The sequence below is a fragment of the Panthera tigris genome, chromosome E1, assembly GCF_018350195.1.
Source record: "Panthera tigris isolate Pti1 chromosome E1, P.tigris_Pti1_mat1.1, whole genome shotgun sequence".
Classification (NCBI taxonomy): domain Eukaryota; kingdom Metazoa; phylum Chordata; class Mammalia; order Carnivora; family Felidae; genus Panthera; species Panthera tigris.
In genome coordinates, this window is record NC_056673.1 from 20,012,500 (window position 1) to 20,026,719 (window position 14,220).

Sequence of the window (14,220 nt, forward strand, 5' to 3'; positions counted from 1 at the left end):
CTTTCACGTAAAACTCTTTCACATCAAGCTATTCCAGTCTTTACCTGAGGTATAAAGCTCTCCTATGCATAGGAATTGAGGGGACTCCTTGACATTGTCATTTCATGGTATACAGTGGGTGTATTAAAGATGATGTGAAATCTGAACTCTGAATTATTTTTTTCTTTCTTGGTTTGTATAACATGGGTACACAGAAAACTCTGTATAAGAAACACAATGGAAAGAGTATGGAAGGTTTCTTTCCTTCTGTGTATGATAGGTTTTAAATAAATAAGGCAAGGTGGAGATTATCCTAATTTAGAATTTGTTTCTTTTGGTTACAACTGATTTAATGTTGTTTGGTAGATTAACGTTTTATATGGTTTGTGGTTTTAATGCTATTTTGTTTTTAAATTCATTTTTACATTTTTTGCTAGAGAATTTGTTTCAACACTCCATTAGCTCCCCAAGCTCTGGAAGATGTCAAGAATGTAGTCCGAAAACACATAAGTGATGGTGTGGCTGATAGTGGATTGACATTGAAAGGTGGGTGAATGGTATTTTTCCCCCTTTTAACCTTTTCAAACTTTGGCAGAAGGTGAAGGTCTTTATAGCATTATGTATACTTTAAGGAAATGTTAGTATTTACTGATACGCCCGAAATCTAACTTGGATACTCACAAGAGACAGGCCATTGTGGGGATAATCATCCTTACTGTCAGCATAAATTAGAGGTGGGGGAATTGCTTGGTTCTTAGGAATGCGGAGGTCCATCTGATGGACAGAGATTTCTGGGACAAACAAATTTATCTTAAAATTCTTACTACTTAAAGGCATCTTTTAGATAGAAATTATTTTTAGGGAAGACATTTTGTCTACCAGTCATATTTACTGAGTAGAAAATGTTCCTTGTGGAATGTATTCTGGAGGCTCAGTGAAATAAGAAACAAAATTGAAAACCATAGTTTTCCATTACAGAAATAAGTTCAAAGAGCAATAAAATGACTTCCGTTTATTTTTATCCTATAACTGTGAATGTCGATGTACTCCTTAGGATTCATTTTTGGCTCTTTTATCCATTGGGATCTCTTGTTGACATGGGTGTATGTGAAATGATTCTGAAATCTGTTGTGTTTCATTCAGAGACTTGCAAACTGCATTTTGATTTGACCTTCCATATGCAAAGCTTTATGCATGTGTTCATGGATCTAACTCTTGCCATTGTGAGTTACGTGCTTTTCTCCCATGTGACTTTGTACCCTTGTTCACGTCAGCCGTACTTACTAATTCATTTTATTTCAGGTTTTCTTTTTTTACACACACTTTTTATCCAGAGAGGGAGACACGAAACTACTTGGACTGTGCTTCGACGATTTGGTTATGATGATGATCTGGATTTGACACCTGAATATTTATTCCCCTTGTATGTACCTTTGGCCTTCTAATTAATTTTGCTTGCCAAGTATTTTTAAGTTTTATTTAGTGCACAGTTTAGGTAGGCTTTGAGCTACTCAGGACTAATTTAGATTTATAGAGAGGTTTACAGCAGGGTTTGTCAACCTTGGCACTATTGACATGTTGGACTAGACAGTTCTTTGTTATAGAGTCTGCCCTGTGCATTATAGAATATTTAGCACATCCATAGTTGCCAGTAACACCTCCTCCCCCAGTTGTGACAACTGAAAATGTCTGTTGTCTCTAGAAATTACCAAATGTTCCTTCAGGAGTGAAATCACCCCCATTTGAGAGCCCCTGATTTATAGCATGGCATAAACTTTTCCTCTTCTTCTCATGGAGAATATAAGTATCTTTTTTTTTATTCATCTTACTATGGAAGGAGATCATAGGTGCTGGACAAACTTGCATTTGGAGTCAAGAGGTCAGAGTCTATTAGTTCACTTCTTTTCATTGGTCCTTCTTCTAAGTTTTATGGCCTTTTCTTAGCTCAGGGTAAAAAAAGTATTCTTCCTAAATAGCCAGACTGTTTGTAGTTATATTCCTGCAGATAATGCTATGTGTAAGTCGCGTTTGTTAAAAAACAGACCAGTGTCACCTAAAACAGGAGACTGCCTTACCGTTGGTTGCCTTTCCTGTGCCCTAGGGAGGTGGGCTTTTCAGGGAGGCGATGTCCCAAGATCTAACCTTTTGGGTCTTTAGCCTTTCTCTCTCTCTTTTTTTTTTTCCCCCTGTGGCACATTGTCTTCATATTGTCCCTTTTTATTTTAGCATAGCACCCCTCGCTCTCTATGTAAGGATTCAGAAAGATTCTTGTTTTTTTCATTTCTCATCAAGAAAGCAAAGTTCTTTCAAGCTGGATTCCTGGTCCATTAGGTCTAAGTTGGAACTTCTCTTGTCAAAGTTAGTAAATCTTGGCTCAAGTAATTTCCCAGATTTTTCAATAAAAATATATTGAATGAATGAATTTGTCCCGGGATCTTTTGTCAAGTTTTCTGTGCCATTAACATGGGTAGATAAATTTTACAGGAGATTGCTTACTGCTTTCTTAAGCATGACAGTAAGAAAATGCCATTGCTAATGGCTTTGTGGTTCACACTAATATCTTCCAATTTCTTTAGGCTCTTTGCCTTTTGTTTTCTGTAGAATAGCCCTGTAAAGCCACCACTTGAATCTTTCTAGCCTTCTTACTGAACTATCTCCTTCTGTCCTTCATACTGCTGCTAGATTAATAGATTTATAAATACAGATTTGCCCATGTCACTTCTCTTTGAGCCAGGATAAAGCTCAAGCTTCTTAACATGTTATACAAGGTCATTCATGATCTGCTGTGCTCATGCTCACTCCCTGCCTTCATTCTAGAAGTAAACACTAAGCTATTTTTAGTTCCCCAATCATCTGTTGTTTCATACCCCAGGCTTTTGCCCAGGTAGTCTCACTTTCTGCCTCTCTCCTTTACTCTACTTACTAGCTTTTATCCTTCAAATCACCATTCAGGTGATGATGTCTCCCAACACAGCTGTCACCTTCCCATCACCGGGCCAGAGATGTCCCCTCTCGTGTGGGCTCCCCTAGCATCCTTGGCTTACCCATATCCACCACTCGCCTCATTCTGTTGCAATAGTGAGGTTGTCTGTGATCTGTCTCCCACTTGAATGTGGTTCCGTAGAGGTAGGGAACCTGTCGTGTTTTTGTGTCCCTAGTACCTAGCTCAGTGCGTTTGCTTGAACTGAACTTCAGATGTTTAAAGGTCAAATCAGGCAGAAATAATTACTTGAGGCTCACATCATTTTTAACTCATTACAATGTTGACATAAGCAACAGTTATGACTTAAAATTTGTTTATGAGAAGAACAAACCCGTTACAGTGTAATCAGTGTTACTTGTAAAATTTTTATTTCAACCTGCCCTTCAGAAATTTGAGAAAACTTTGTGTTAGCTCAGAGTGAGCATGATCATGGCTCTTCTGAGGATTGCCATCCCACTCTGTTGACTTACCCTGGGAAAGTCTAAATAAATGGCTTCAACAAAGATACTTTATAAATGCTATCATCCCACAAAAAGACTTGTTGCAGTTTTATATTCATTTCTTAAGTTAAATTGTAATGTTTGGTTAATGATCTATTTTACTCTTGAAATTTTTTTATTTACAGGCTAAAAATACCTCCTGATTGTACTACTGAATTAAATCATCACGCATATCTGTTTCTCCAAAGCACCTTTGACAAGCATGATTTGGTAAGCTTTTTAGCTGCAGTTTTCCATGATTTGTAATAAAATACTTTTCTGTAAATGATTTAACTGTTTCCTTAGCTATGGGATGCTCATGTCACATAGCCAAGAATTGCTCAAACTTGTTAAGTTAGACTAACAAAAATACTTTCTTTTATTTATTTACTTTTATTATTTTCTCAAGATGAAAAAGTCTAGATTCTAATAGACTCTTGTATAGGTTTTCTTATGTACATGAGAGGAATTTTCTTGATAAAATGTAAAATTCCATTTGTTTTTAGAAGCACAGCTTTATTAGACTGGGGGTTCTTATGTTTGGGAGTTATTCTCTTACATATCTAAACATTTTGTATACTTCCTTATGTATCTTCAGGATAGAGACTGTGCTCTGTCACCTGATGAGCTTAAAGATTTGTTTAAAGTTTTCCCTTACATACCGTGGGGGCCAGATGTGAATAACACAGTTTGTACAAATGAAAGAGGCTGGATAACCTACCAGGGATTTCTTTCCCAGTGGACGTGAGTACAGAGCTCACCTATCTCCTCTAGAGTTACAGCTCGTTTAAAATTATGATGCGTCACATTCATCATTTTGTAAATTTGTCAGGTCTTACGAAATGCTTCAGTCATAACTGTAAGCAGGATTTATAGTGCTGATGCAGTGTCTAAGATGAACTTTAGACGTTCTGTCAATTTATCAGGAAGGGATGTGTTTGCTTTTGGTTGATGTACAGGGAAGCAGTAATAAGTCTTACATCAAAATTGAACTAGATTGTCATACTTTTTTGATTAAGGGAACTGGAAATCTCATTGCTATTACACAATTCTTACACTTCCAGAATATGGGGAGAGCATATTTTACTTGACAGTGAAGACTTAATTTTGAGGGTTTTTTGGTTGGTTGTTTTTATTTTTGTTTATTTTTTTAAGTGTTTATTTATTGTGAGAGAGTGCCCATGTGCATGCAAGTTGGGAAGGGGCAGAGAGGGAGGGAGAGAGAGAATCCCAAGCAGGCTCTGTACTCTCAGTGCAGAGCCCAAGTCAAAGCTCAATCCCACGAACCATGAGACCATGACCTAATCTGAACTCGAAAGCTGCATGCTCAACCAGTTGAGCCACCCAGATGCCCCTTTGTTGTTTGTTTTAACGCACTTTTTTTTTTTTTAAACATTTATTCATTTTTGAGAGAGAGCATGAGCTGGAAGGGGCAGAGAGAGAGGGAGACACAGAATCCAAAGCAGGCTCCAGGCTCTGAGCTGTCAGCACAGGGCCCGATGCGGGGCTCGAACTCACGGACTGTGAGATCATGACCTGAGCTGAAGTCGGACGCTTAACCGACTGAGCCACCCAGGTGCCCCTTGACACACTTTTTAATGAGGGTTTATCTACAGTCTGTTTACAGTGTAGTTGACATTGTATGTAGGGTACTAAGGACATCCTCTGGTCATGCATGATGACATTATTACTTTAACCTTGGTGAGACTAAGTTTCTCAACACCAGGACCTATTCTTTTCTCACATCACAAAAAGGGCTAATTTCAAGTTATTTTTGCACCCTTTGCAAACCTCTTCGGATTTAATTATCAAATCCTCAACCAGCCAGTATTTGCGATATGCTGTGTAACTTGGGAAGCAGATAATGTAAAATATCCTTGCCCTAGATTTTACCAGCGTCTCACTGCTCATCTGTGTGTAGATACAGGAATCCCATTCTACCCCTGCCAATCTTGCGTTCCCTCCCTCTCTTCTCTGCCTTGAGAATGTCAGTGTAGGGAAACCTGTGGTTGGGCACATGGGAAATTAAAGGAGTCTGACAAAAATTATCTGGGTCTGGTGATAAGATATTTAAGCTGTTGGCTTTTGGTTTTTTTTTTCTGTAAATGTTCATTTAGGAATTTTTCTGATCTTCACCTCTTCCCTTTCCTAGGCTCACGACCTATTTAGACGTCCAGCGCTGCCTGGAGTATTTGGGCTATCTAGGCTATTCAATATTGACCGAGCAAGAGTCCCAAGCTTCAGCCATTACAGGTGCGTATTTGAATACTACTCACTCCATACTTAGAAACGTTATTTACTATTCCGGTTTCATGTGTGAAAAGAGTGAAAATAAACTCATCTTCGTTAGCCTTCCCTGTCTGCACTCTGTTTGTTCTCCCTGCCATTTGGTAATTTGAGTCGAGAGTCTAGATTTTATTGTTTATCAAAAAAGAAAGGGTAGAGGTTTAACTTCTAGTTTCCCCCTGAGGATACTCCACTGAGGAAAATCAGGGAGGGCTGTGGGCATTAAGTGTATTGTAATGTGCCAGTTTATCTTGTGTTTTAATTTTCTGTAGACATTAAAAACTGTACCTATTAACACGTAATCCTGATATTGAACTAATTGTGTAACTTGTGGTTTTGTAACCATTTTCTACATTAGTAAATCTTTCACAGACTTTGTAATTCTTGCTAAGCAGTGTGCTCCACTTAAAGAATACCATAGGAACAGATATAACAAGTTAGGGAACTGATTGTTTCGAGATTTTCTTCTTTCTTTTTCTTTTTTTAAGTTTATGTATTTTGAGAGAGAGAGAGCATGAGCAGGGAGGGGCAGAGAGAATGGGAGACAGGGAGAATCCCAGGCAGGCTCCACGTGGCTAGTTCACCCCTCAGGATTTTCTTATTTCCTAATTGGTGGGGGGAAATGCCATATCTTACAGGAGGAAGTTCCAGCACAAGAAGACAACCAATCTTAAATCGACAGAGCAGGTACCCTTTAAAGTAGTTAACCGGGGGGCGCCTGGGTGGCTCAGTCGGTTAAGCGTCTGACTTCAGCTCAGGTCATGATCTCACAGTCTGTGATTTCGAGCCCCATGTCAGGCTCTGTGCTGACAGCTCAGAGCCTGGAGCCTGCTTCGGATTCTGTGTCTCCCTCTCTCTCTGCCCCTCCCCTGCTCATGCTCTGTCTCTCTCTGTCTCAAAAATAAATAAAAACGTTAAAAAAAAAATAGTTAACCAGGGGCCCCTGGGTGGCTTAGTCAGTTAAGTGTCAGACTCTTGATTTAGGCTCATAATCCCAACGGTTTGTGAGTTCGAGCCCCACATCCGGTTCTGCGATGACAGTACGGAGCCTCCTTGGGCTTCTCTCTCTCCCCCTTACTGTCTGCCCCTCCCCCACCTGTATTCCCTCTCTCTCTCTCTCTCTCAAAATAAATAAACTCAAAAAAAAAAAAAAGTAGTTAACCAGTTAAATGTTATTTAATTCAGCACCAAAGAGCAAGGAACTAATTGCTAGCTAGCATGAGGTTCTTTCACTTAACAAAATATTGGGGACATGTTTCTGTATACTTCTATGTATACTTCTATAAATCTTTAATGTTAAATAATGCACCATAATATGGATGTTGTAATACTTATTTAACTAGCCCCTAATTGGAGTGTGTGTGTGTGTGTGGGAGTGAGTGTTGTATCATTTTCAGTTTGGGGCTACTCTAAATAATGCCTCTGGTGAGCTTTGTTAGAGTTGAACTTTTGAGTACAGCTTAAGGAAGTCTCTTTGCCTCTGGAAGAGATTCACAGTTGCTCTGCCGTTGGAGCATTGCTATCTGGCCTGCCTCTTTTACACATTTATACTGGGAAGGCCACTTAAGCCCAGAGTGCATATTCCTTTCCTGTTTATAGATTCAAAAGAGTGCAGATTGGAGAAAGCATCTCTTAATTTGTCATTTGTTATGACAGTCATTTATCATAGAAAAAAAATAGATGGGATATAATGTTGGCTGTATTCACTGTAATTTTCATTTGTTTTTTTGGATATCATTTTCCTTATGAACATGTACTACTTATTTTATGATGAAATAAATATCACTTTAGAGCCAACTTTCAGAAATGCATCTTTTCCACTAAGTGAAGCCCTTCTGTATTATATTTAGTGTTTTATTTCCCATACAGCTTGACTGTTGCACAGTATGTTTATTAATCATACACTTCATAAAAATGATAGATAGCAATACCATATTTTGCAGAATGTGAAATGCGGGCTTAGTGAGTCTAAGTGGTACATAATTAGGTTTTTTTTTTTTCTTTTCAGTAACAAGAGATAAAAAGATAGACCTTCAGAAAAAACAAACTCAAAGAAATGTGTTCAGATGTAATGTAATTGGGATGAAAAACTGTGGGAAGAGTGGAGTTCTTCAGGCTCTTCTTGGAAGAAACTTAATGGTGAGAGTTCTCAGAAAATAGAGCTTTATCCAACAACTTTTTATCCTCACGAGTTTACGTAATTTTTTCATAGCCATTAACTTTTTTAGATGATTGCTACAGATCAGTCTGTAACTTGTATGTATTAGTAAAGTGCAATCTAAGGGTAACAGTAATCCTGTTGAACTGGCTTTATTTTGGTTTCATTGCTGTTAGTTATCCTTTGTTTTTGTTTTTGTTTTCCTAAGCAGTGTTTTTAGGTGGGGGGTTAAATAAATAGAATACATCTGTGAAAGCACCTAACACAGTGCTTGGCCTGAAGTGAATGGACTGTAAATACATCAAATTGAATACTGTATCTAATTCTGGCTACTGCCCTGAGTACGGAGATGGATGTATTTCCACACGAGTTTCATGGCGGACCAAATTATAGTGTAAGGAGCATTGCTAGCAGGTGGCTCTGCAGTGCACTTGGCAGTGGTGTAGTTTACTTCCTTTTCAGCTCCTGCTTTTACTTTGTGCAGAACAAATGCATCTTTTGAACTAAGAACTAACACCTTAAGACCTAAGAACTAAGGAACGTAAAATCAACGTCCCCTCTGTATGGATAAATAATACATAGCATAGGGAGGAACGCCCTTTTATTTGTAACACACTCACAGGTACATGCAGAGTGTGTTGATGAAAACTAGATACTGTAATTGCTTACTGTAAATATTGAGATTTCCGGTTGTTTTCAGAGACAGAAGAAAATTCGTGATGATCATAAATCCTACTATGCAATTAACACTGTTTATGTCTACGGACAAGAGAAATACTTGTTGGTAAGAAATTCTCTGGCATGTAAAGATTACTAATTATTAGGTGTATTTTTATATGACTTTGAAAACATAATTGGATTTAATTTAGTGGCTGTTTTTAGAACTTTTGTGATTTTTTTTTCTTTCACTTGATTTATTCATTGGAATTAATTTTAATTCCCTTGATGTGTGTGGTGATTACATGGGTGTAGATATAAGTAAAAATCTATTTGTGTGCTAGATTGTGTATTATACACAATAGAAAGTAAAACCAACAACAAAAAATAATTTCTCTTTCCTCTTCCGCTTTTATTTAAAAAAATGTTTCTTCCTCTACTGTTGACTAGAAATCAATATGAAAACTTACTGTGGGTACTTTTGGTAGTTTATCTATACTCTGAATCGAGTTTTATCTATTTAGCAGGGAGGAGTATAGTTACCAAATGTGTTAGTCCAAAAAAACGGATGAAAGAAGTATATGACTGAAAAGATACTGTGAAATACAGTAGTAAAAGATTATATGTTCTTCTTGGATCCAGTCATATTTTGGTTGGAGCCCTGGTCCACCATTGATTAGCTGGGTGACCTCAGGCAAGTGGCTTTTTCTCTCTGAGCCTGAGTTTCTTACTAAGTTAGCTAATATGAGGAGCTCCTAACAAATAATAGATACCAGAAAGAGTTAATTTCCTTTCTTTTTCTTTTTGGTAATTATTTATTCTGCTAGACAGATGATCACATTGAATTTTATACAGTTTTCCTCTTTATGATAAAAGTTCTTTGTCAGTTTCTTATTAAACCTGGTTTATCTCCCATTCTTCTCCTATAAGTTTAGTTCTACTCATTGGGTACTCTGTGAATGTAGCTGGCTGTTAATTTTCCTGTTTTTATTCTTCTATTGTTCTTTGCAAATTGATATCTTTCATGTCTCTGAATGCCCATGCTATAGTAGTGTTTTATTTGGAATATATTGAATTGCTTCTGACCCTGTATCTCCCCTTTCCTCTCATCAAAGATACACTCTCTTATATAACTCAATAGTACTGAATTTTACTCTAGTTAGATCATTGTCATATTATAGGTGGGATATTTCTTTAGAGGTTTTATAATAAACATTGAGAGTAGGCAGTGAAGTCAAACAAAATGACCTTAAAGAGTCTTTTGCTCTGTTTTTGTTTTTACTTTTTTTTTTTTAATTGGTGAGGAGAAAAGGTGGTCTGTAGTCTGTTCGAAAGAGAAGAGACTTGGAATCACATCTGAGCTCAAAGTTTGGTCTGATAACTTGGTAGATGTGTTATATTGGGCAGTTGACTTAATCTCTATAGCTTGTCTAATCTATATAGAGAATGTGTGTAAAAGGCCTTGCTGGCACACATTGGTCACTAGCTAAATGTTCACTTCTGTAAAACCTTAATTACCATTTTCAGTCCACAAAATCAGAAGCCACTTATTTATCTACACTTCCCACCTCTAAAAACAGCCTGAAAGTTATGCTTAACTAGTAGTTTCTTATTTGGAAGTCAAGCAGTAATAACACATGACTTGAAGTAAACATTGTTATGATATTAATGTTTATTATCTTTCTCTTTTTACAAGTTGCATGATATCTCAGAATCGGAATTTCTAACTGAGGCTGAGATCATTTGTGATGTTGTGTGCCTGGTGTATGACGTCAGTAACCCCAAATCCTTTGAATACTGTGCTAGGATTTTTAAGGTTTGTTGTTCTTTTGGTCGATAACGTAGTTTAACTTTATATGGAGTTAAATGGAATTGTAATGTGATGTTTTTCTAACCAGGGAGATGCAAGAAAATCACTTGCGGGGCTTTTAAAAATACGTATATTTGTGTCCTATCCCTACAGGTTCTGGTTTCATTTTGAGGTGTATTATAAAATTATTATAAAATTTTTTTTCCACATGTGCCTCTGATGGGCATTCCTACTTAAGAACCTCTGCATTAGGGGCACCTGGTTGGCTCAGTCGGTTGGGCGTCCGACTTCGGCGCAGGTCACGATCTCACGGCTTGTGAGTTCGGGCCCCGCGTCAGACTCTGTGCCGACAGCTCAGAGCCTGGAGCCTGCTTCAGATTCTGTGTCTCCCTCTCTCTCTGCCCCTCCCCCACTCATGCTCTGTCTCTCTGTCTCTTTCAAGGATAAATAAAACATTTGAGAAAAAAAAAAAAAAGAACCTCCGCATTAATGGAAGGTCTTCTTAGCTGTTAGGAATACGCAAGGAGGGATGCCTGGCTGGCTAAGTTGATAGAGCATGCAACTTGTGATCTCAGTGTTGTGAGTTTGAGCCCCCCATGTTGAGTGTAGAGATTACTTAAAAATGAAATCTTAAAAAAAAAAAAGGAATGCACATGGGTTGTTATACCAATAGTAATAATAGAGCAAGGGGAATAACCAGAGGCTTGAAAAGTCCTCAGTCACTTTGAGATTATCACCAAGAAGCAATAGGAGTAAAAAATATATGTATAAAGGAATTTATTCTAGCATTGTTTTTATTTATTTTTTTTATTAAAAAAAATGTTTTTTTAACGTTTATTTATTTTTGAGACAGAGAGAGACAAAGCATGAATGGGGGAGGGTCAGAGAGAGGGAGATACAGAATCTGAAACAGGCTCCAGGCTCTGAGCCGTCAGCACAGAGCCCGACGCGGGGCTCGAACTCATGGACCGCGAGATCATGACCTGAGCCGAAGTCAGCCGCTTAACCGACTGAGCCACCCAGGCGCCCCATAGCATTGTTTTTAATAAAAAAAAGAAAACTAGAGGGGCGCCTGGGTGGCTCAGTGGGTTAAGCTTCTGATTTCAGCTCAGGTCATGATCTCACGTTTCGTGAGTTTGAGCCCTGTGTAGGGCTCTGTGCTGACAGCTCGGAGCCTGGAGCCTGGAGTCTGCTTCGGATTCTGTGTCTCCCTCTCTCTCTGTTCCTCCCCTGCTTGCAATCTGTCTCTCTCTCTCTCTCTCTCAAAAATAAGTAAACATTACAAAAACAAACCAGTGGGGCACCTGGGTGGTTCAGTCGGTTGAGTGTCCGACTTCAGCTCAGGTCATTATCTCACGGTTCATGAGTTCGAGCCCTGTGTTGGACTCTGTGCTGACAGCTCAGAGCCTGGAGCCTGCTTCGGATTCTGTGTCTCCCCTTTCTCTGCCCCTCCCATGCTCATGCTCTGTCTCTCCCCGTCTCTCAGTAATAAATAAACATTAAAAAAAAATTTTTTTTAAACCCTAGAAATAATCCAGATGTCTAACAATAAAGGGTGGTTTACCAAATTAAGATAAAATAACAGAGCAGAATATTAAGCAGCTATTGAAAATAATGATTTTGAATTCTGAAAACATGGAAGATTCAGTGTTATATATATATTTTTAATTTTTTTTTTTTTAATGTTTTTACCTATTTTTGAGAGAGAGAGACAGAGTGTGAGCTTGGGAGGGGCAGAGAGAGAGAGGCAGACATAGTATCCAAAGCAGGCTCCAGACTCTAAGCTGTCAACACAGAGCCCAACCTGGGGCTCTAACTCATGAACCACGAGATCATGACCTGAGCGGAAGTCAGATGCTTAACCTTAAAACTGAGCCACCAGCCGCCCCTCAGTGTTGTGTTTTTAAATGGCTATGTCCAACATAACTTGAAGCTACAGAAAAGTTTATAAATGCATGTGCTTAAGGACTAGCAGTACATAAAAAATGAAAATAGTGAAAAAAATAAACTGTGAAGGAGAAATGTATGAAATGAAAATAGTGTGCTTTAGGATAGAGGAATTTAGATGGATTTCTCATTTCAAAATATGGTATCTTTTTCATAAAATATATATTTTTTCAAATTGTAGTGAATCTGAAGAATCGTTATAGGTTTGTATTATTACCAGTGTTAAGAGAATTGGCCCTGGTCTTACTACGAGACTGCTCTAGACCACTGCCAATCATTGCCTCTTAGTTTACTTTCTCTTTGAAGCTGTGCTTTGCCTAGGCAGAGATAATTTTTAGTACACATTTAATTAAATTTAGTGATTTTTTAAATTTGTCATCAGCCTTTGATTTTTTATTCCATAGCAACACTTCATGGACAGCAGAATACCTTGCTTAATCATAGCTGCAAAGTCAGACCTGCATGAAGTTAAACAAGACTATAGTATTTCACCTGCTGATTTCTGCAGGAAACACAAAATGCCTCCACCACAAGCCTTCACTTGCAATACTGCTGATGCACCCAGTAAAGATATCTTCGTTAAATTGACAACAATGGCCATGTACCCGTAAGTACTTGCTCTGCCGTCATTTTCATGTTGCATGGTTCATAATAACATTGCATGCCATTATTAGCCATGAAGGCGAAACTTTTGTCGCATAGAAGTTGTTCAGCAACAGAAAGAGACTTTGTTCTGAGAAGGTACAAATTTGAATAAATGCGAGTTTGGTTTGGGTGCCATAATAAAATTACATAAACAGTGCTTCTGACAGTATTTGTATATTTTTAAGCAGGCTGTAACTATCTTAATAGGATAGTACAATAAAACTCAGCCCCAATCCCAGCGTTAAAAAAATAAAGTCTTACTGCATTAAAATGGGGTTGGCATCATGTTGCTTTATGCTTTTAGGACATTTCCATATGAACATTTCCATATGAATTTATATTAAATTATAGATATGTTTGAGTTCAGACTATAATGTCTTTTTTAAGTGCTGTAAAAAGTAGTTGTGATTGGAATTCCTGCTATATAAATGTTTTACATTAAGTGTTAATGAGCCATGAATTTTATGTACATTTATTGTATATCTATACATGCATATGCATAAGCACATAACTGTGGACATCTTCATAGCTTACTAACTGCCTTAGAAGTGCATGGTTCTTAATGGCATTCTCCTCAAGTACCGTGTGTGTATAATTCTGTTGTGTAACAAGATAGTTTTTCAGGCAGTGCGTTTCTCAGGACGTTAGCTTAATCTATTTATTATTAATTTAGTCTCTAAATAATTTTCTTATGAAAACTAGGATATAAAATAGAGTAATAATCAAACATGGCTATAAACTGAAGTCTTGCAGAAGGTGTTAATTTGTGCAGATTTTTCAAGTCAGAGTCAACTTAACTGCTATTCTGTTAACTAATACGTTTTTAAAAAGGCAGCAAACCCTTGAAATTCTATTTGTATTGGAAGACAAGTCATTCCTATTACTATAAGATAAACAAAGCCTTATTTATGTTTTACCTTTGCTTTAAAACTCTCGTGTATGTTATCTACAGAGAGGATCATTACAGAGACAGACTCTCCCGAGACACGGGCAACCCTGATAGGATAGAGAATTTGAGAAAAATCTGGGTCTTTCTAAAAACTGCTTTGTAAGTTACTTTTTCTTTATGGCTTCTGTGGGATTTTGTTGACATTTTCTTATAGATGACCAGATCTCCTTTCTTGCCAGAATTAACATTTAGTAATTATCCAGAAACGCACTGCTTGGTCCGGCTTATTGCCTAACTGTATATTACAGTGGTGTTTTTTATATTTTGTTTTGTTTTACTATGTAAATGCGCTGTATTAATCTTGTAGATAGCTATGACAGTGTTTTC

At 37.6% G+C, this 14,220-nt stretch overlaps 1 protein-coding gene across 9 annotated transcripts in view; it reads left to right on the forward strand.

Annotated features, from left to right (window-relative positions):
• The window catches only part of RHOT1 (ras homolog family member T1), a 92,071-nt gene that overhangs the window by 37,293 nt on the left and 40,558 nt on the right, over positions 1–14,220 (forward strand). For 5 of the 9 annotated variants that reach the window (XR_006211030.1, XM_042965871.1, XM_042965873.1 and 2 more), the window contains exons 10-19: positions 417–525; positions 1,282–1,402; positions 3,588–3,672; positions 4,040–4,185; positions 5,594–5,694; positions 7,736–7,866; positions 8,586–8,669; positions 10,239–10,358; positions 12,704–12,906; positions 13,897–13,992. Coding sequence is in view for 7 of the 9 variants with exons in the window: in XM_042965871.1 (XP_042821805.1) it covers positions 417–525; positions 1,282–1,402; positions 3,588–3,672; positions 4,040–4,185; positions 5,594–5,694; positions 7,736–7,866; positions 8,586–8,669; positions 10,239–10,358; positions 12,704–12,906; positions 13,897–13,992 (1,196 nt within the window). In the remaining 2 variants the exon portion in view is untranslated. The remainder of the gene's footprint in view (positions 1–416; positions 526–1,281; positions 1,403–3,587; positions 3,673–4,039; positions 4,186–5,593; positions 5,695–7,735; positions 7,867–8,585; positions 8,670–10,238; positions 10,359–12,703; positions 12,907–13,896; positions 13,993–14,220) is intronic. The other 4 variants (XR_006211031.1, XM_042965872.1, XM_042965876.1 and 1 more) reach the window with 1 other exon arrangement.